This window comes from Mustela erminea, chromosome 13 (assembly GCF_009829155.1).
Source record: "Mustela erminea isolate mMusErm1 chromosome 13, mMusErm1.Pri, whole genome shotgun sequence".
In the NCBI taxonomy this organism is placed as follows: Eukaryota; Metazoa; Chordata; class Mammalia; order Carnivora; family Mustelidae; genus Mustela; species Mustela erminea.
The window spans coordinates 74,864,436-74,886,778 of record NC_045626.1 but is presented as its reverse complement, the minus strand read 5'-3'; the positions used below and the strand labels follow the sequence as shown (position 1 = coordinate 74,886,778).

Genomic DNA, 22,343 nt, shown 5'->3' with positions numbered 1-22,343 from the left:
CACAGATAGGATCCCCATTTCACACACAAAGAAATGGGGCCCAGGCAGGCTAAGGAATGCAAGGTCCCCCAGAGCTAGGGTTCACACCTGGCCTCCATTCTATGCTGCCAAGGTCAATAACAATGAAAATGACAATGACAGTGAAAATAGGGCGGAAGTAGGAGCTCATGCTAGCCGGCCTCCTGCCATGCACCAGGTTCCTCCTGAGCGGCCCTTATAAGAGCACTATGAGGTGAGACGGTAGTTCTTCCCCATTCGACAGTTGGGGAAACTGAGGTTCAGAGAGGGGAAGGCATCTGCTGGAGATCACAGAGTGAAGGGTGGGTGCTGGGGTTCCAGCCCAAGCCTGTCACAGGTGCCCAGGCTGTGACCTGCTGAGCAAAAGGAGCACAATGCTGAGTGTCTACAGCCCACACCACGGTAACAAAATGCATCATGTCCATGCATGTGGACTCCTGGAGAGGCCAGTTAAAGGGGCTGGCGACTCTAGAGGGAGCACATTCTTATTTCACCAGAGGTTCCCCAGAGGGTTTTCTCACTGCCTTTTAAAAAAGAGCTGGTCACAAAATGTACCATGTTTTAGGAATGTGTGTCTTAAGCACCCCCATATATGATTTAACAGTATTTCTAAGAGAGAGGCTTGACTTTACAAATACAGATCAGTTTCCATGTCTGTACAATGGGTACAATACATAACCTGCCTCCCTCGCTGGCTTTGCAGATGGAGATCATTCACGAGCAGCACTGAGCCTGGCACACAGCAGGCTTCTGGCAAATGCAAGTTCCCTCCGTCCTTTACATTTGAACTCTGCCCAGGAGTCATTCTGTTTAAATGACTAAGCACCGGCTGCTCCAGAGTCCTAGTTCTGGTGACTCTGGTGCTGTTACACACACAAGCCAATCCCGGTGGGCTCATCTTATTTCTCCTTCCTGCATAACAGGTAATGAAGATGATCATGACCCTGAACGTGCAGGAGAGTGGCCGGATCAAATACATTGAGCGCCCGGGGGCCACGCTGGAAGCAGGCTGTGTGGTGGCCAGGCTGGACCTCGACGACCCTTCCAAAGTGCACCCGGTATGCTGCACCCCAGCGCAGCCGCCCCGGCTGGCTCAGGAGTGCTCACTGTTTTGCCAGTTCTGGGAGCAGAGCTGGCTGAATGCTCCCAGCTCTTGTCCTGCCTCTCTGAGCCCTCAGAAGCCAGTGTGATGCGTACAGAAGCCCGCCTACCCTTTGCTCACACCCCTCACACCTGCAGCTCACCAGCCTACCCAGAGTAAAACTCAGGTTGCATACTGTAATATGGAATTATTAGCATATAATTACAAGGTGTAGATAATACTGTTATAATGAATGAAGCAATATTGATATGTTATTACTCACTGATGTCCATACATTATGCAGATCTCCTTAGTGGTCATGTTTAAATGGTAAGAGAAACAATGCGAAATTCAGCATTTGAACCGTTTGGAAGTGCAGTTCGGTGCCATTAAGTGCATTCACACTCTTGGGTGACCAATACCGCCACCCGTTTCTAGAACCTTCTCCGCTTTTAAATGTATTTTTTTTAAAGATTTTATTTATTTATTTGACAGAGAGAGAGATCACAAGTAGCCAGAAAGGCGGGCCGCAGGGCGGGGGGTGGGGGGAAGCAGGCTCCCGGCCGAGCAGAGAGCCCAGTGTGGGGCTCTATCCCAGGACCCTGGGATCGTGACCTGAGCCAAAGGCAGAGGCTTAACCCACTGAGCCACCCAGGTGCCCCTAGAACCTTCTCTGCCTTTCAGACTGAAACTCTTACATCCATTAACCACTACCTCCCCGTTCCTCCCACCCCCAGCCCCTGGCAGTTGCTCTTATTGTCTCTATGAATCATACTTACACGAGGAACCTCGTATTCATGAAATCGTACAACACTTGTCTTTCTGTGGCTGGCTTGTTTCACTTAGAACAGTGTCCTCTAGGCTCATCCATGATGTAGCAGGTGTCCATACCTCATTCCCTTTTAAGGCTGAGTAACACTGCATGGTTTATATAATGCATATTTCGTTTATCCGGTCATCCGTCGATGGACACGGGGGTTGCTTCTGTCTTTGGGAATGCTGTTGGGAATCATGCTGCAGTGAACATGACTGTATGATTCCTATAGTTTTTGCCCAAATCCAGGAACCCATTCAGGTTAGCGTATCATGTAGAGATGCCTCCTCCCCTTAGGCCCCTTTTATGACCACCCTTTACAAAATGGCACACACACACACACCTGACCTTGTAGTCGCAGCCTCCTGCCCTGCTACCCTTCTCTCCCTGGTACTGTCATTTGTGATGAGACAGACGAGGTGTCTCACTGATTGTCCCTTCGGTATAATTTTGGGCATTCGCTAAATGGGAAGCAGGAAGAGACCAGTGTGTTTTGTCTTTCTCGCCCCTGCTGGATGCCCAGTGTCTAAAACGGGGCAGGCACGTAGTTACAGGGGTTCGGGTGCTGTGGGGGCAGTAGCCTGTCCTTGGAACCAGCGGTGGGGGGTACCAGAGTATCAGTGATATGTATGGCCCTGAAGTCAAGCTCCAGGGCAATCTCCAATTTAGATTCTTATAATTAATTGTTAAGCTTTCCCATGAAACTGGGAGTTCTGAGGTCAAGGACTACTTTCTTGTTCATCGCTGTATTCTTGGTGCCTAGCACAGTGCGTGGGGCATACAGGGTCCTCAGAAGAAAGCAGGTCTTGCTAAATAAATGAATGTTTACACCCTCCTAAGCAAAGCATGAAGAGGTAGCTACTCATTCGTGCCTATATTATGTTTTTTTTCCTGTAATAGTCAGTACTTGTGCCCAGGGCGGGGAGCATTTAGAAAGGAACCAGATCGCCTCTTTTTTTCCAGAATATTCTGTCAGTTTCCTTCTCATTTTTTTCATTATTCTTGGTAGTGGTTTCCCAAAGTCAGAAGTAGACTGAGCCTTTTCAGATCACCAGAAAGGTGTGTGTGCCTGCATGTGATTCCTTTCAGCAGCCATTTCCCATGCCAGGTTCAGGAGGCAGGGCCCAGCCACCAGCCCCTGGGGGTTCATGTTTGCCTACAAGATTGTCCTTTGGCGCCGTAAGTGCAGTAAGGGGGCTGCTCTTGGCCACCCGCTGTGGGTGCCCAGCAGGAGAAGCCAGCACCAGATTGTGGAGAAGGAGACCCTCCAGTTCATCTCGAAGGAAAGACAGGACGAGCCCACAGGGTTGGGACAGGGGAGGGGGCAGGGAGCTGAGAGTTCTGGGCTAGCAGAGTAGCTCATCCTAAAGCTCCTGGGCCCCAGGGCTGCACATAGTAGGTGTTTGATGGACATTTGTAGAATGAATAAATAAATAAACAGGCTCCTGGTGTCAAGGTTGCCCCTTGAGGGTGGGCTTGTTGTTGTTCTCTAAGGACAAATGCTTATGATTTACAAAAAGCTAGGACCTTTGCATGAGAATTTCATAAATTTCCATCCTGCTAGTTGTTTATCTTTGGGATTCAGTAAAGACCTAAAATAAATAAGGAAAACAAGGGAAATAATTTTGATTAGAAAGCAGAGCAAATCAGGGGCGCCTGGGTGGCTCAGTGGGTTAAGCCGCTGCCTTCGGCTCAGGTCATGATCTTAGAGTCCTGGGATCGAGCCCCGCATTGGGCTCTCTGCTCAGCGGGGAGCCTGCTTCCTCCTCTCTCTCTGCCTGCCTCTCTGCCTACTTGTGATCTCTCTCTGTCAAATAAATAAATAAAATCTTTAAAAAAAAAAAAAAAAGAAAGAAAGCAGAGCAAATCAAAAGGATCTTACTTCCTCAAAATCACTAGGAGTGAATAACAATAGACTATGGCATTCGCAATGAAGGAAGTTTGGGAAACCCACATGAAGTGTGATTTTAGCAATTTTGACTTTCCAATATATGTTCTTTTGACTTTCCAATATATGTTCTTTTTCCCTCAGGCATCATCCTAATTAGATTGTGCACTGTACTGGTAGATCTGCCTTGCTCCTCCGTTTCTCTCGTCTCTCTCAAGAGCAGGTGTCCTTGACCTCTGGTTCTTCTTGTGTCTCCTCAGGCCAAGCCATTCACAGGAAAGCTCCCTTCCCAGCAAACTCTACCCATCATGGGAGAGAAACTGCACCAGGTTTTCCACAATGTCCTGGAAAACCTGACCAACGTCATGAGTGGCTACTGTCTGCCGGAGCCTATTTTTAGCACAAAGGTAAGTCACGTGCAAGGGACAGGTGTGTATTCTACACACGTGTGCTGGTCTGTGTGAAGAGCCAGGAGGGTTTATGCCATGAGATCTGAGGTCTTTAGTGAAGTAAGTTAAAGAACATACAAATAAATGTTTTAGAGTGGAAAGTGTCCACAAACGTTAGCTCTTCACATGGCCTCCTGTTCTGTTCCCACACTATGCCAGCTGTCTGGATGCATTTGAGGGAAGTGGGTGTGGGGGAGACTGGGCATTCCCCTTGGAGTCAGGGGGCCGTTCCACTCAGGACTGTTCCACAGGCCGCCAGGTGTAGATGTTTGGCTCCTTGTGTAATGGGTCTGGACAGGTTGAGTGTGTTGGGTGCCCTGTGGAGCATGGCAGTGCCCATGCCCCCCACAGGGCCTCCAGCTAATGCTCTGGTCCCTGCTTCAGCTGAAGGAGTGGGTGAAGAAGCTCATGATGACCCTCCGGCACCCATCACTGCCGCTCTTGGAACTGCAGGAAATCATGACCAGCGTGTCTGGCCGCATCCCCACCCCCGTGGAGAAGTCTGTTCGCAGGGTGATGGCTCAGTACGCCAGCAACATCACCTCAGTGCTGTGCCAGTTCCCCAGCCAGCAGGTGCGTGTCTCCCCACCCCCAGCCTCACTGGGGTGCCCGCAGACGCCACCCTGGGAACTCCATTTCCGGCCACCATGGCCTCTGATCGAGCACCGAAGATGGCGCCCAGGGAGCATTTCCTTTTGAGCCCTTCACTACCGAACCCCAGCATATTCCCCAAAGTCGTTAAGATGAACACAGTTATGGGGCCTTATTCTGTAAAATTCGGGTTCAGAATAGGAGTTAGCAGTTGGTATAGGAGTTAGCAGTTGGTACAAATTCAGGGAACATTTCCCCCAATGCACTCTGGCTGAAGCAGAGGGAGTTTGGTTTCTCTTGCTAGTCTGTAGCTTTGATTTTCTTCCTCCATTGTCTGTAAGGTGATCATCTTGGAGCCCTATGTATGTAGAATAATTTTAAATAATGGAAAGCATTCCAGAGTAGTATGAAGTATCTCTAAGAATTCTATGTTGGCCTGATTTTGTGCTTTTTTTTGCGGAGGAGGGAGTGTTGCTTTATCAAGCATTTTCAAGGTAATTTGCATTTGGAAGAACCTCCTCTGTCAGTTTTCTTCTGCCTTCTGTCTGGTTGGAAGGGCCGCATACCATCATGGTGCCCCCACCCACGTGGTTGTGATTTGTGGAGCTGCGGGTCAGCATAGATCAGGTCATTCCTGGAGGTCAGCCACTCTAGAACTTGGAATGTTGTTCCATCATAAAAAAGAATCTAATGTAGATTTGTACTGCAACATAGACGTACCCTGAAAACGTACTAAGCGGAAGAAACCAGTCATAAAAGACCACGTGTTGCATGGTTCCGTGTACACGAAGTGTCTGGAAGAGGCAAATCCATGGAGACAGAAAGTGGATTAGTGGTTGCCAGGGGCTGGGGGAGAGGGCTCGGAAGTAGCTCTGACTGGTTATCAGGTTTCTTTCTGGGGTGATGAAAATGCTCTCAAAATGGATAGTGGTAGGGGTGCCTGGGTGGCTCAGTGGGTTAAGCCTCTGCCTTAGGCTTGGGTCATGGTCTCAGGGTCCTGGATCGAGCCCCGCATCTGGCTCTCTGCTCAGCAGGGAGCCTGCTTTCTCCCCTCTCTCTGCCTGCCTCTCTGTCTACTTGTGAACTCCCTCTCTCTGTCAAATAAAAACAAAAACTTATGAGAGGGAGACAATTCAAAATTTAATATAAGCTTAAAAAAAATGGATAGTGGTAAATGGTTGCACAACTATACTGAAAAACACTCAATTTATTGTATACTGTAACGGCAGGGGTGTCTGGGTGGCTCAGTCAGTAAATCTTATAGCTTTTTTTTTTTTTTAAAGATTTTATTTATTTATTTGACAGAAGTCACAAGTAGATGGAGAGGCAGGCAGAGAGAGAGAGAGGGACGCAGGCTCCCCGCTGAGCAGAGAGCCCGATGCGGGACTCGATCCCAGGACCCTGAGATCATGACCTGAGCCGAAGGCAGCGGCTTAACCCACTGAGCCACCCAGGCGCCCCTTTCTTTTTTTTTTTTTTTTTTTTATAGATTTTAATTACTTACTTGACAGAGAGAGAGAGACAGCGAGAGAGGGAACACAAGCAGGGGGAGTGGGAGAGGGAGAAGCAGGCTTCCTGCCGAGCAGGGAGCCTGATACAGGGCTCGATCCCAGGACCCTGAGATCATGACCTGAGCTGAAGGCAGACCCTTAACGATGGAGCCACCCAGGTGCCCCAGATCTTATAGCTCTTGATCTTGGGGTCTTGAATTTGAGTCCCACAATGGACGTAGAGCCTACTTAAAAAATGAATGAATGAATAAGGGGAATACTATGGTATGTAAATTATATCTTGACAAAATTCTGAAGAACCCCGGTTAAGAAAAGTACCTATTTGGACCTTTTAGGAATTTGTTGTTGGCACAGGTTTTTCATTTAAAAATACTTTGTATTTTTACAAAACAGTATGCTTCATAACACTAAATCTAGTTATAAAAACAAGCCCCCCCCCCCACCCAGCCCGCTTCATTTTGCCTGGGGTTGCAGACTCCCTTCCTTCCCCCAGCCCATTCCTATTTGTGGAGAAGAATAATGCATGAGTCTTTGTGGGACTGTCGTCATTCTAAGCTCAGATTCGTCAAACACTGTGTTGAAAGGGATAAACAGCTATTTCCAGGTGGCCAGAGAGGGCTTTGGAGCTGAAATTTTCAGATTTTGAATGAGCCTTGGGTGGTCGTCCTGGTGACTCCTGCATGGTGACCAGATAGTGTGGTTATGAGTGGCTAGGCCTGTCCTGTGTCCCCATCCAGATAGCCACCATCCTAGACTGCCACGCAGCCACCCTGCAGCGGAAGGCTGAACGGGAGGTATTCTTCATGAACACTCAGAGCATCGTGCAGCTGGTCCAGAGGTAAGTCCTCGGCCCTCTGTGTGGGGCGATTTCACATTCATTATCTGTGCATTACCCTAATACAGCACTCTGGGGCTCTCTTCAGGGAAGGCTCCAACCAAGAGACAGAGCACGGGGTCCAGAGACCCTGATTATAATCCCAGAATAGGTATTCCTAACCCCAGAAACCCCAAGCAAGGCCCTCTTCGCCTATGGTCTCAGTTTGCCAGTCTGTAAAATGGGAATAAAAACTCTTCACCCACAATTAGTCATTTGAGTGGATTAACACTTCTAAAGTGCCGATACACAGCGAGTCCTTGTGGTAGCTTTGCCTGTAAGACCATGGGATGTGGTGATTTTATAGGCCATCAAGGACTCTACAGATTATCCTGTGGTTTTGAAATCACTGCAGAAGAGGGTTGATGAGGAATTTGTATTTTGAGTAGTCCTTGAGCAGGGAGATCTATTCTGATGACAAGAAGAACCACCCTATTGTGTGAAAACTCTACCTTGTAGGAAAGCTGTGCTTATAAAGACAGAATTGAAACAGTTTGAAACTGGAGATGAAGTGCATGCATGGTCACCATGTGCTGGAAAAAGAGGCACAGAGAAGTAGGGCCCTAGGAGACGGCCCTTCTTTTCAGGGAGCGCCTTGGCTCACGGAGACTCAGACTGCCTATATAGGATTGAGCCAAGAAAGGGAGTCTTAGTGTGGATTCCTCACAAAGAGTGAGTTTCACAGCCAAGGGCTAGGAGGGGAGACCCTCCCCAGAACTCTTTGGCCGCTAACCTTAAACCCACATTTTAGCTTCAGAGAAACACCTAGAAGAAAATGAACAATCCCCTAGCAGATTTTTCTGTTAAACATAAATATCACAGCGCTGTTGTTGTTGTTTTTTTTAAGGTTTATTTATTTTAGAGAGTGCGAGCACGCACATGCACGTGAGTGAGGGGAGGGACAGATGGAGAGGGAGATTCCCCGCTGAGTGTGGAGCCTGACACAGGGCTCCGTCATTGATGCAGGGTTCGATCGCACGACCCTGAGATCATGACCTGAGCTGAAACCAAGAGTCAGATGCTTAACCAACTGAGCCACCCAGGCGCCCCTCAAAGCTCCGTTCTATGTATTTTTTTTAGATCACACTTGAATAAGTGCATGTTTTAGGTTGTTCCTTTTGTTGTCAGTGACTCTGGAGTTAAACTGGTCTTAATGCCCTTAAAATTCAATGTCATATCACTTAGGAAACTCAGTTTCCTACATGCAGAAATGATTTAGAATGTTTTAGCAAACATCCAGGTTAAAATTTGTTTTCTAAAAAAGAAGCGAAATTTACATAGGGATCTATCAATAAATATCTTTCAAGTTTCATTTAATTATCTTTCAAGCTCTCTTTATACCTAGGATGGTTAATTGATCATTTTTGGTATCAACTGTGTATGCAAGGCTGACCCTTTTCAGCCTCCTGTCCTTTCTCTCTGGGGATGGGCAGGAGCCATCCAAATGCTCAGACTTGGATTCTGGCTGGATGTATGACCTTGGGCAAGTCACTGCTGTCCTTGGCCTACAGAGTGCATCCAAATGAACCAACTCACATATCACTCCCAGCCTTAAGGATTAGGAGATATAGCCTCCAGATACTGGATTACTGTTTCTCTCCTTTTGGAAGTCCTAAAAGCCCCACTGTAGATGTAGGTGCCCCAGGAAGTGGAACTGATGGTTCAAGCAGCCTTTCCTTCCTCCCCAGGTACCGCAGTGGGACCCGAGGCTACATGAAAGCAGTGGTGTTGGACCTTCTGCGGAGATATTTACGGGTGGAGCACCATTTCCAACAAGGCAAGAGTTGCCACTAGCACTGGTGACAAGCCCACAGGGCGGAAGGGCCCTGAGCCTTACCCCTTTGTCTCCCTCTAGCTCACTATGACAAGTGTGTGATCAACCTCAGGGAGCAGCTGAAGCCAGACATGTCCCAGGTGCTGGACTGCATCTTTTCCCACGCACAGGTGGCCAAGAAGAACCAGCTGGTGATCATGTTGATCGTAAGCAAGAAAGGGCACCCTGTATTCACTGTGGGAGTGGCTTGGTGGCCACAGACATTCTGGAAGGGGCCAGAGTATAAATATTCTAGCTTTTGCTGGTTCATACTGGCTCAGTCCTGACCTTGTGCAATGTAAACACATGGATGTGGCTGTGTCCCAATGAAGCTTTGTTTATAAAACCAGGCAGGGGATGGGATTTTTGAGTCACTGCAGGAGATCATGATTCACACAAAGCACCTACCAGGCACCCAGCACTCCTAACATGCTTTACAAATACTAATTTAATTCTCACAGCAAGCAATGCATGTCCTGTTCTGACTCGCTTTGGCAGAGCACGGAGTTGAAGTAGTCACTTTCCCAAGGGTGCCCACCTTCTAAATGCAGAGCTGGGATTTGAACCCATGGCCTGGCCCCAGAGTAGTGAGTTACTAGGCAATAATTGGATTCTGAGTCTTGTGGGAGGATTTTTATTTTCCCTTGTTGGAGAAGCGTAGAGTTTCTTTGTTCTTATTTCTCTTCCTACTAGATGATAATTAGCATCTGTTATAGGTAAAGATGTTTTTCCTTGATATGGTTCCTGATGGCCCCCTTGGAGAATGTAGACTCCGCAGATAGTAAGAGAGATTAAGAGAGAGGTGGACTTGACTTATAGCCAGAAGGGGCTGGAAGGGTTTTTTTTGTTTTGTTTTTTATAAAGATAGTAAATATTTTAATCTTGAGAACCACGCAGCCTGTGTTGCAACAACTCAGCTCTGCTGTCGTAGCATGAAAGAAGTCATAGACAATCTATAAGTGAATGAGTATAGCTGTGCGCCAATAAAACTTTATTTACAAAGATAGGCAGTGGGACAGATTTGGGGTTGGGCCTATAGGATAGTTAACATCCTAACAAGATGGATTCATAAATACTGATATTTTTGTAAAGAATCATTTTGAAATCTAGGGTAACATGAGGATCTCTTAATCCTAGCTGTACGAGAATCTCCCGGGGTAGGTGAGGGGAGCTTTTAAAAGACACAGATGCCCAGGCCCTACCCTGGTCAGTTAAAAATCAGGCTTTCTGGGGATGTGGGCCAGGCATTAATATTTTTTGAAAGCTTTCCCAATGGGAAACTCAAATGTAAGCTGTATGTTATATATTATCAGTTTAATGTTCCATTTCTTGGGTGTTTTAATAGCTCTTTAGTTAGCTAAGAGATCTTTTTTCTTGAGGTACAATCTTAGTGGGAAGGATTATGGTGTCTGTAACTGACTTTCAAAGAAAGAAAACATATATGTGTGCACATGTGTGCATATGTGTGTGCGTGTGCGTGCTTACCAGAGAAAAAGTAGATGTGATAATAGTAGTAAAAGTAGCAGTTGGTGAATCTAGATTATCAGTATAGGATTTTCAATGTATTGATCCTTAATTTTGTTTAAATTTTGTTTTTTATTTTAGAGAGAGTGTTGGGGGGGAGGGGCGGAGGAAGAGAGAATGGGGAAGAATCCTCAAGCAGACTCCCCGCTGGATGTGGAGCCCAATCAAGGGCTCAATTCCAGGACCCTGAGATCATGGTCTGAGAAGAAATCAAGAGTAGGATGCTCAACCGACTGAGCCCCCAGGAGCCCCAACTGATCCTTAATTCTTATGTAGTTTTTGAAATTATTCAAAATTAAATTGGGGGGAGGGCTTTCCAAGGGATTGCAGCATGCAGCCATGATTGGGAACTTATGCCTAAAGAGGTGTCCACTCTGCAGGGAAGGCCACTGCTAAAATTGTATATAATGCTTTGCAAAATACCTCCCCTGGACAGAGGTTTTTTCAGCTGAGTGTTTGTAAAGCAAGGTATGCCTGTTTTCTGTTAGCATCTGCTCACCATTTCAAGGCCAGGGATGAGAGCTGTGGATTATCCTGCTATTCATTACTCTTTGTGTACATACTGACTCTCTTCTGGGCAGGAGAGTGCTAAAAATTGTGTACACCAGAGAACAGCCTGGTGGAGGGGGCCCCAGACCAGAGAACTAGGACACTTGCTTGGGGCTTCTCAGTGAAGGGGGCTGAAGATGTACCAGGTGTGGTTTGGGAAATGTGTGGCAAGATCCCTTATTCTTTTGGCTCTCTTGGTTCCATTTGTTGAAAATGATGAGTTCTTTGCATTTGATGGTATCTGGTGCCTAGGAGACTTAACGGGAATACTTGTTAATTGAATATTTACTTGGAAATGAAATTGTTTGAGTCTTTGAGGGGACTTAGTTTCTAAAGCAAATCATACTGGGGAAGGGAGAGAAAGTTTCAAATAACTATGTGATTTCTTTAGCACAAATAGGCTTGTGTGTTTGTGTACAAGTGTGAAATATTAATGCGTTACAAATGTTCTGATCATGAAAATAGAACAGGCTCATTCTAATTAGGGAAATGCGGAGGCAGGTGTAGAAGAAAGGACCCATGGTCCCCCCATCTGGTGACTTCTTGGAGAATAGTCTGGGCTGGGGCAGGGGTGGGGGCGTGTTGCTGGAGTGTTCACATTCCCAGCAAGTCATTGTTTCATTGTTATATCTTTAGCAGGTATTGGGGAGCACCTGCTCTGAGCCTTTCCCAAGCCCTGCTTGCATTTAGGGCAGTCCAGGTGCTTATAGCCCTCTGGTGTCTAGCCAAAAGGTCCCTTGTTCCAAAGTGGGAAGGGATGCTCATGGGAACCATAGTCCCTCTACCTCTTCTGCAACTCCAAATCCTCTTTCCTGTAAGAAGCTGCCCTTGACGTCTCCAGAATTCTCCCCCTGGGGACTCCCAGAGGGTGGCTTACCACCCTCACTAGAGCATCCCATGTGAACCTTACTCTTGTTTGTACCCAACTCTAGTCCCCCTCCTCACTGTTCTCTGAAACTGTCAAACCCTTAAGTCAGGCAGGAAAGAGTTAGAAGCCTTGAGGACAAAACAGACCGGGGTTTGGATATGGCTCGGCTTTGCCCATGCTTTGTGGCCTGGGGGCAGGGCACACTGCTTCTGAGCCTCAGTTTCCTCATCTGTAAAATGGGAATCATATCGTAACTCCTCAGAAGGGTGGGAAGGTTTGGGGAAATGAATGTCAAGTGTGGAGTTGCTTGCCTGATAACAGCTGGTTATTAATAGTGATATAGGTAAAGACTTAATTGTATTTTTCATCCAAGTGGGTGTTTTGGGCATGGGCGTGATTATCAGGCTGTGCCAGGGATGCCCAGAGAGCTGAGGAGCCATCTGGCTTGTTGGGGTACCTGCACCCCCCAGCTGAGGGCGAGTGCTGGCTTGTTTCATTCTGGCAGAAGAAAGCCATTTGGATTCTGTCTTTGTCCCCCCAAGGATGAGCTCTGTGGTCCAGACCCTTCCCTGTCGGAAGAGCTGACCTCCATCCTCATCGAGCTCACTCAGCTGAGCAAGAGCGAGCATTGCAAAGTGGCCCTCAGAGCCAGACAGGTAGGGTCGTGGGCTGCCGTCCCTCCCCTCTCCCGTCCTTCACAGGGCACAGCCCCTCTGCTGCCATTCTGTGACCCATCTTGGGGCCTGGCCCTTGGCTTCTCCCCTGTAAGATTGGCTTCCCCGTCCCCACCCACTGCAGGTCCTGATCGCCTCCCACCTCCCGTCCTACGAGCTGAGGCACAACCAGGTGGAGTCCATTTTCCTGTCTGCCATCGACATGTATGGCCACCAGTTCTGCCCAGAAAACCTCAAGGTGAGGCCGCCACCCTCAGCGCCCCTTCCAGAGCACACACTGTGGCCTGGGTGGGGCGTCTGGGAGATGCGCTCCCCGTGCCCTCAGTGCGCCCGTACCTGGGTTCAGCACACAGTTGGAAACACTAATGCTTTAGCCCCATGTGGCCGGGGCTGCCTGAGGGGGCTTCAGGGAGCCTCTGGGAGAGGTCCAGTCGTGTAGGATGGACAGGGTATCGGGCAGCAAGTCTCCCCCAGGAAGGGCCATTTTAAAAACCCAGGTGTTGTGGAGTTCACTGGAAACCATGCACACTCGCATGGCTAGGTCATGGCTTCATCTTTTGGGCTCCCCCACCCCACACCTTTGGATCATTGGCAAACCTCCAGCCACCCTCTCCACCTCTGGACGGGGAACCTTAGGTGCTGTCCTCCCAGAACTGTTGATCAATGCTGCACGCTGACAGCGTTTTGTTGATAAAACCACTATGGGTGTCCCTTCCCTGTCCCATCCCTCCATTCATCTGACTCGTGGTTGAAACTCGCTCATGTTTCCCTTCCTTCTCTTCCCATCCCCTAGAAACTAATACTCTCCGAAACGACCATATTTGATGTCCTGCCCACTTTCTTCTACCATGCTAATAAAGTCGTCTGCATGGCATCCTTGGAGGTAAGTAGGAGGGAGGCCCCAACAGCATCCGTCCCCAAAATACCAGTTCTTGCACCCACTGCCTGCCGGCCATGCGCCTGACCCTGGGCCACGTACCTCAAGTGTGGGATCCTGTCCTTCTCTCCACGAGGTAGGGACTGTTGCTACACCCATCTTCTAGGGAAGGAAACTGAAGCTCAGAGTAGTGGAGCCACTTGCTCAAGGTCTCACAGCTAGGGAATGGCAAGCCCAGGACTCACACGAGGTCCCAGTCCAGAGTCCTTGCTGATAATCCCAGTTACTTCCTATGCCATCTTGTCCTCATCTCGGCAGGTCACTTCTAAATACTAGCCACCAAGAGCACAGGCCCCTGTGCTGACTCCCTGACTCCCTGTATTACATACCTTTTGAAGACTCTTCTGCTGGGAACCACAAAACCTGGGAGGAACCTAGGTGACAATTTCAGGTGACCTCCCGCTGTGATGGGGCAGAGAAGGGAGCGACCAGCAACACAACCCTCTGATCTTGGAGTCTCTGTCCCCTATGGCCCCCACTCCCTCTTCTGCCACCTTTGTAGACCCTATGGGTCACCCATCCTGGTACTGGGCCTCCATGGGGACCGTTTGGGGCTTGCGAACATGTCACAGCCCCAGAGTCTCCTTGGCTTGCAGTCTTTCCCTCCTGCCTGGTTTCAGCTCAAAGAATCCTTTTCAGGGACGCCTGGGTGGCTCAGTGGGTTAAACCCTCTGCCTCCAGGGGTCCCAGGGTCCTGGGATCGGGCCCCACATCAGGCTCTCTGCTTAGCAGGAGCCTGCTTCCCCCTGCCCCCCTGCCTGCCTCTCTGCCTACTTGTGATCTCTCTCTCTGTCAAATTAAAAAAAAAAAAAGCAACTCTTCCGATCTCCATGTTTCTAGGAGTGAGACCCAGTAGCGCTCATCAGTGCCTTTCCCCCCTCTTTCCAATGTTCAATTATATTGAGACCCACTGTGTGCTGGGCACTGAGGATAAACCAGGGAACAGCCAGTGTGCCCTAAGGCAGCTTCTCTCTGGTTCGGGGAGAGACACGTGCTAAGTGCTTTCTTCTTTACCACACGATAAGGTTGTAGTGGGAATGCAGCTGTCACCCTGAGAAGCAGACAGCAGATAGAACCTGACAGGGAGGGTCAGCTCCAACTTGGATGAGAAAGTGATATGAAAGCAGGCATTCAGAGCGAGTCAGAATTGGAGAGAAAGAACAAAGAGGCTCCAGTCGGTGGGAGCAAGCTGTGCCAGGGTATGAGCTGTGTGACCTCTGCCCAGTTGCCTGCCTTCTCTGGACGTTTAGCTTCTCACACCACAGTAGGGGCAGTAATACCTACCTCACAGGGTTATTTGAAGATAGATGAGTAAGCATCTGATGTGTCCAAGCACCTGTCCTATTTTTGGGGCAACCCTATGTCAGATGGAAGGCAGCAGCCCACCTTCTTTGCTTTGAGTGCTAAATCCCCCCCCCCTTTTTTTTTCTGTTGGAGAACTTTCCAGATCTCTTTGAGCATCCTGTCCCTTTGTTTGGCAGGTTGATTGAACACAATCCAGCCTTTTCTCCACGACTCAAGATGAGCATTGTGAACATTACAGTTTTACTTGGTCTACTGAGATGTGTGGAGTTTCGTTTGTGCTCTAAATGTGTGGGTGTCCCTGAGACCAGCCCAGGTCCGATGAGTCACTAGGAAGACTCACAGGCCTCAGCAGACGGCCATGCTCATGGCTGATTTGTTATAGTGAAAAGACACAGAGCACAATCAGCTGAGGGACAAAGTGCGTGGGGTGACATCCAGAGGAAACCAAGTACAAGTTGACAGTGGTCCTGTAGGCACTGTAGATTCTTCAAGGAATGAATTGTGACAACATGTGATTTTTCCTTCTTTTAAGATCTCATTTGTTTACTTTAGAGAGAGCGAGAGCATGAGGGAGGGGATGGACAGAGGGAAAAGGAGGACTAGCAGACTCACCACTGAACAGGGAGCCCAATGCAGGCTTGATCCCAGGACCCTGGGATCATGACCTGAGCCTAAGGTACTTAACCAACTGAGCCACCCAGGAACCCCATGACAACATATTTGAAATGAGGCTCAGAGACTCAGTGCCCCAGGGGTTTCCCTGGGGGCTGGTCCTAGTATGTAACAAAATATTAAATTCCCAGAAAGAAAGTGCATGTTCAACATAAAATCACTCTTTGTACAACTAAGCTGCCATGAACCATTCTTTTCGGAGAATAATGGGAACCCTCCCAAATCCAAGTTCTCAGAGGCCAGCCAAGGGTGTTTTAAAGGATAGTAGTTAGGTCTGCTATGTTAACTCTTGCTACACAATTCTTATATTCCTTATTCAATTAAAAGACTCCCGTCTAACCTCTGGAACTGTGCTGTCCGATATGGCGGCCACTGGCCACATTGTGGCTAGTGAGGGCTTGAAATGCAATGGGTCTGAGTTGAGCTATGCTCTGAGTATACAGTACCCACCGGATTCCAGAGACTTTGTATGGAGAAAGAATTGCTACTGTATCAACACTTTTTTGTACTGAGTCTATGTCAAGATGATATGACATTTGGTTATTGGGGATGAAATCAAGTATACTATTAAACTGATAATCACCTGTTGCCTTTTTGTGAAGTGGCTAACTAGAAGATTGAAAATTAAAATTGCACATGTGACTATGTTACATTTCTCTCCGGTGGCACCTTCTCTAGAATATTCCATTCTAGAGAAGGAATTGGCGGACCATAGCCTGTGGGCCACATATGGCCCACTGCTTCTTTTGTAAATAAAGTTTTATTGGAACCCAGGTGGCCCCTTCACGTACATATTGTCCTTGGCTGCTTCCAGGCTACAGCAACAAAACTGAATAGCTGGGATAGAGACAGATATCCCACAAAACCTAAAACATTTACCATCTAGCCCTTGGCAAAGAAAAGTAATGTAAAATGTGGGCAAATTTGTTCTTTGCTTCTGCTTGGGGATCACTTAGAGATGATTTCTGGAGCCCTCTGGCCTGAACTTCAGTGGGTTTTGCGGGCACCCTGCAGTGCCGTCTGTGAGAATGTCTTCTGTTCTTCTGCCTTATTAGGTTTATGTGCGACGGGGCTACATTGCCTATGAGTTAAACAGTTTGCAGCACCGGGAGCTCCCAGATGGCACCTGCGTGGTGGAGTTCCAGTTCATGTTGCCCTCCTCCCACCCAAACAGGTATGGAGTGGTGTGAACTCAGAGGTAGTGTGTTTTCCTTTTCTCCCTAAGCCCCATAGTCCTGGCTCTGGAGGGACCCAGCAATTATGTCTGGGGAAGACAATCAGGGTTATGGTTATGGACATTGGGGAGGGTATGTGCTATGGTGAGTGCTGTGAAGTGTGTAAACCTGGCGATTCACAGACCTGTACCCCTGGGGATAAAAATATATTATATGTTTATAAAAAATTAAAAAAAGAAAAAAAATTATAAAAATTAAAAAAAAAGTTAACAAATCTTTTTTTAGGTTGAAAAAGAAAAAAAATAATTCGGCTCCTCAGTCATACAAGCCACACTGAAAAAGCTCAGCAGCCGCATGTGGTTTGTGGCTGCCATATTGGATATTGCAGTTCTAGAATATTCTGTCACCATCGAAAGTTCCGTTGGACAGTGCTTTCCTAAACCATGAGATATGATGCACATGGCATTTAGGGCAGTGTCTGGCATGTAGAAAGTTGGTGAGCATCCGGGACCCCTGTGATGATGATCGCTGTGCTTGTTACTGCCCGATGGCACGTTGTTGGTCGGCCACCATGCTAAGTGCTTCCATACTCTATATCATTCAGTCCTCGCCATCTGTTGGCCAAAAATGTGTTGTTGTCTCCATTTGACACACAAGGAGCCCTGGGCCTTCCCTTGGTGTGGGCCTAGTGCTCATTCACGTGGGGTAGGGATCTGAGCCACATGCCTCTTCCGTCGGAGTGCCCTCCATAGCCCCTGCGGGTCCTCTGGAGCCACCAGCTGGGGCAAGTGTGTTGGCCCGTCTGGATCCCTAAAGTGTTCTCAGTTGGGGTCACCCTGGTGTGCCTGTGCTGTTCTCTCACTTTCCGTTTTTTTAATCCATCTTATTTCATCCTGGTCAGGTAGAGTGTGTTACCTTCAGCTAAAGCAAACACCTCTCCCTGGGATTGGGAGCCTTCCCTTTCCCTCTTCCTCACTCCTCTGGCTCTGGCTCTCCTGGGGTCCCCACAGGCCTGGCTTGTGGCTAGGATGGTCTCATCATGATTGGGGTATTGACTTAATCAGATCTTGTCTCTCTATGGGCAGCAGGATTCATGATTTCTTGAAGTGGGGAATATTTGGATCTCTTGGGGTTTCAAAGCATGTTTTTCTTTCCACTGCTTTTAAGAAGAAGGGTGTTACTCTGTTATGGATGAAGAAACAAACTGCTTCCCCCTGAAGACCTCCTTTTATATACACTGTTTATTTATTTTTATGTCATTTATTTTTACTCTTATTTTGTTTTTTTTATTTTTATTTTTTTAAAGATTTTATTTATTTATTTGACAGAGAGATCACAAGTAGGCAGAGAGAGGCAGAGAGAGAGGAAGGGAAACAGGCTCCCTGCCTAGCAGAGCTTGATCCCAGGACCCTGGGATCATGACCTGAGCCAAAGGCAAAGGCTTTAACACACTGAGCCACCCAGGTTCTCCTTTTGTTTTATTTCTTAAAGATTTTTATTTATTTATTTGACAGAGACAGACAGGGAGAGAGGGAATATAAGCAGGGGGAGTGGGAGAAGGAGAAGCAGGCTTCCCGCTGAGTAGGGAGCCCGGTGCGGGGCTCCATCCCAGGACCCTGGGATCATGACTTGAACCAAAGGCATGGGACTTTGGTCCCATGGCCACCCAGGCGCCCCACCCTTCTTATTTAAAAAAAAAAAGGAAAAAAAGATCATGCTATTTTGTCCAGTTGAGAGAAAAGGAGACGAATTGTGTGTGTCCTTGGAATCATTTGGGGGACTGTGGGAGGTGTGGTACAAGGGCTTTTGAAAATGTCTGCCGGTGAGGAGACATTCTGTTCTTTCCTTGATTCTGTTGTCTTAGCAGTTCAACCCGGTTAGGATAGGAAGGTAGTTCTCCAGAAACCTGTGGGTCAGTTAGCCCTTGTTTCTTAGGAGGAACTTACACACATATTTGGGTTATTGGTTGTGACCAGTATGGGTCCAGGGTCCTATTTTGACCCACACAGACACTGAGGACCCTGGAGGGATTCCCTGACCATCTCAGGTCCTTGCTGTGCTGTTGGCTGGGAGTACCAGAAGCTTGCTCCAGGCCTGTGTCTTCAGGCCTGCTGTCGCCACCAAATGCCACTCTTCAGGGCCTCCAGGAAGGGCCATGACAAGTGAAGTCCCACCTCCCAGCAGGGCCAGACTATAGCACCGGACCCCCTGTGAATTGACTCAGGGGACCAGTCCAGGGAGGTTGGGCTGGAGGCCAGGAGAGCTGCGTGCCAGGCCTTAGGGCCAGGCCCACGGTATTGGGAGTCTGGCTGGGAGGCAGGACCTGGAGAGTTATGGCCCTACCTGGGGGGGATGCTGTTCTAGTTCCTGGCAAATGGCCAGCCAGACCAAATCTTCCCTTATTTTTCCCCCCATGAGAGAAGCAGGACATCTAGACTTTAAAAAATAAATGAAATTCTTCAACTTCATTATGAATAGGTAATTAATATGTCAGAATATATTAAAAATGCTGCAGGGATCCAAGTCAATCTGTGGGCTGAACTCAGTCCATGCTACCTGCCAGTTTGCTACTCTGCATTTAGCTGTCCAGGAGCAGGGCGTGGGCCTCGATGGTGAGTTCAGGGGTGCCCAGCAGGAAGTCACAGAGGCCTCCCCCGACCTGGATAATGGGTGTCCAAGAGTACCCAGTATTTGAGGATTCACTAAGAAGACTTACAGGGCTCAGGATGTGTCCAGCTGGGACTTGTCCCAGTGAAAGGACATGAAGCAAATCGAGGAACAGTCAGCAAGAGAGAATGGGTCATGGGTGCGGGGGATGGGGGTGGGGGAGGAAGTCTGGAGGATACCTGGTGCAAGCTTCCGAGAGTCCTTCCCAGGGGGGTCATGGAGGATGCCCTTCAACCCCCAGCAATGAGTTGTGATGACCTGTGTGCAGTTGTCCGGCAGCTGGATAGAGACTCTGTGCCCAGGGTTTTCACGGGGAGCTGGTCGTGTACGCACCCTCAGCCCAGCATACTCCCAAATCCCGGACTCCAGAAAGAAAGCTGGTGCTCAGCATAGACATTTTGGGCACAGTGAGCCTCTTCTCATTTAGGGAGTGGCAGGGACCCTCCGCAAGCTCCCAGACACCAGCCAAGGGGCCACCTTGTAAACGGGTCCCCTTTTCAGGAGAGCGGTGCTGGGCTTGCTCTTTGACTTTCTTCTGAACCCCATCTGATCAACAGTTCCTCTTTCACTTGATTCCAGGGCCCAATTGTCACAGTTCCAGGGGACCCGTTTCTCTTTGCTGCTGGTGAACAGCCAGTCCTGGGGGCAGAGACCAGCTAAGCTCTAATGGGCTGCTGGCCAAGGGGCCAGGTTCAGTTTCTGACCCTGTCCCAGGAATAGGTTTGACGGGTGGAGGCACTGGCATGTGGCCTGCCCTTTCAGCCAGCCGCCCGGTGCTGGGCTGTCTGGGAGAGGTGGGCACTAAGTGTGTTCCTTCTCTGTGGCTGAGTCCACGATCTGGGCTTGCCCTGGGACCTCGCTGAGGCTGGACTTGTGTGCGTGCATGTCGCTCATCCATCATCATTCGCTTGTGGAGCTCTTAGCAACCAGACAAGACTCCTCAGACCCAGACCCCATCCCTTCCACCCACAATCTTCCGTCCTGCTGTGGGCGGGCTCTCGTGCTAGTCTGGCTCTCCGAAGCTTCTGGACAGGAACAGCTCTTGGGGCCAGATCTTCAAGCAGCTGCTTCATTCCCCTCTTCTGGTCCCCCCGTAGGATGGCTGCGCCCATCAGCGTCACCAACCCCGACCTGCTGAGGCACAGCACTGAGCTCTTCATGGACAGCGGCTTCTCCCCACTGTGCCAGCGGATGGGGGCCATGGTCGCCTTCAGGAGATTTGAGGACTTTGTAAGGTACCCAGAGTGGCCTAGTCTCTCAACACACTGAGCAGGGCTTCCCCTGGCCCCCACCTGTTTGTTTGTGTAGGTTGCCTGGCTGTGCGCTTCCATGCTGTGAGACTCTAAGCAAATTACTTTACCTCTCTGTGCCTTAGTTTTCCCATCTTTATAATAGCGGTAAGAGACGGATCTACTTTACAGGATCACCAGGAAAATTAAATGAGATAGTGTATATTAAATATTGTATTTAAAGTATAGTTAAAGGGGAGGGGTGCCTGGCTGACTCAGTGAGAATAGCATGTGACTCTTGACCTCAGGGTCCTGAGTTCAAGCCCCACATTGGGTGTGGAGCCTACTTAAAAAATTAATCATAATAAAGTGTGGTTAAGGTCTAAGTGACATGCTCAATAAATGTCAGCAGTCAGTCCTATTATTACTGCCTGTTCCCCCAACCTGTTCCTCTGTGTTGTGCATTGTGTTTGGATTATCTTATTGTGCAACTCCATAGCAGTCTTAGTTCATTTGGGGAGGTGAACAGCAAGGGTGTCCTGGCCTGATGGGGGACAAGGGGACAGGGGAGCCCACCTGATGGGAGGCAGGGGCACAGAGGCACAGGGGGAACCCACCTGAGGTTCCAGAGCACAGGACTTCCTTTTATTCACAATCTCAGATCACATAGGTTCCTTCTTCCCTTTTGGGAAAAGACCCCATCTATGGTGCCTTGGACCTGGTCAGGACCCCCGTGAGCTCTGCACAGAGCTGGATGGGCTCAGAGAGCAGTGGGTGGGAAGGAGCGAGGACCCAAGTCTCTCGTCTGCCCGGAGCTAAATCCTGACCTTCGACGTCATGGGGCAGCAGACCCTCAGCCCTACCTCTCTACCCTGCACCTCCAGGAATTTTGATGAAGTCATCTCCTGCTTTGCCAATGTGCCCCAGGAAGCCCCCCTCCTCAGCAAGGCCTGCACTTCCCTGTACTGTGAGGAAGACAGCAAGGTCAGTGTCCGAGCAGGGAGCCCATGCTGAGGAGGGGGCAGGCTGGGGTCCCTGAGTCCTTCTACCACCTGCCTTTGTTTTGCTCTCCCAGAACCTCAGAGAAGAGCCAATCCACATCCTGAACGTGGCCATCCAGCACGCGGACCACCTGGAAGATGAGGAGCTGGTGCCGATTTTCCGGACGTTCGTACAGTCCAAGGTGTGCTGGGCATGCCTCTGGTTCTGCGTCACTGGAGGAGGAAGGAGGGGCTGTTGTGGCGAGGGGTCCCATGCGCCTGAGTCCTGCTGGGTGCTTCAGGGTCACAGACCTGGCTTCCCAGCCTAGCCCCACTACTCCTCGGAGCCTATAACCTTGGGCGGAAGTGGGTGAACTTGGTAGAGCCTTAGCTGCTTCTCCAATAACATGAGGGCAGCATTTCTCTCTCCTCGGGGGTTGTGATGATTAAAAGACAATGCATAGGGGCACCTGGGCGGCTCAGTCGGTTCAGTGTCCAACTCAGGTCATGATCTCAGGGTTGTGGGATCAAGCTCCATGTTGGGCTCGAGGCTGGGTCTGGAGCCTGCTTAAGATTCTCTTTCTCCCTCTCCCTCTGCCAAAGCCCCCTCCCTACCCTACTCTCTCTCTTAAAAAAAAAAAAAAAAATATATATATATATATATACACATACATACATACATACATACATATATACTTGAACCTTGAACAACATGGATTGAACT

General features: G+C 48.9%; 1 protein-coding gene across 5 annotated transcripts in view; it reads left to right on the top strand.

Annotated features, from left to right (window-relative positions):
- Positions 1–22,343, top strand: part of ACACB (acetyl-CoA carboxylase beta) — a 121,077-nt gene that overhangs the window by 64,724 nt on the left and 34,010 nt on the right. For all 5 annotated transcript variants that reach the window (XM_032310119.1, XM_032310120.1, XM_032310121.1 and 2 more), the window contains 13 exons: positions 942–1,076; positions 4,062–4,208; positions 4,635–4,823; positions 7,090–7,190; positions 8,915–9,003; positions 9,082–9,206; positions 12,523–12,636; positions 12,779–12,892; positions 13,448–13,537; positions 16,624–16,742; positions 20,508–20,645; positions 21,524–21,623; positions 21,715–21,822. In XM_032310119.1, the coding sequence (XP_032166010.1) occupies positions 942–1,076; positions 4,062–4,208; positions 4,635–4,823; positions 7,090–7,190; positions 8,915–9,003; positions 9,082–9,206; positions 12,523–12,636; positions 12,779–12,892; positions 13,448–13,537; positions 16,624–16,742; positions 20,508–20,645; positions 21,524–21,623; positions 21,715–21,822 (1,569 nt within the window). The remainder of the gene's footprint in view (positions 1–941; positions 1,077–4,061; positions 4,209–4,634; positions 4,824–7,089; positions 7,191–8,914; positions 9,004–9,081; positions 9,207–12,522; positions 12,637–12,778; positions 12,893–13,447; positions 13,538–16,623; positions 16,743–20,507; positions 20,646–21,523; positions 21,624–21,714; positions 21,823–22,343) is intronic.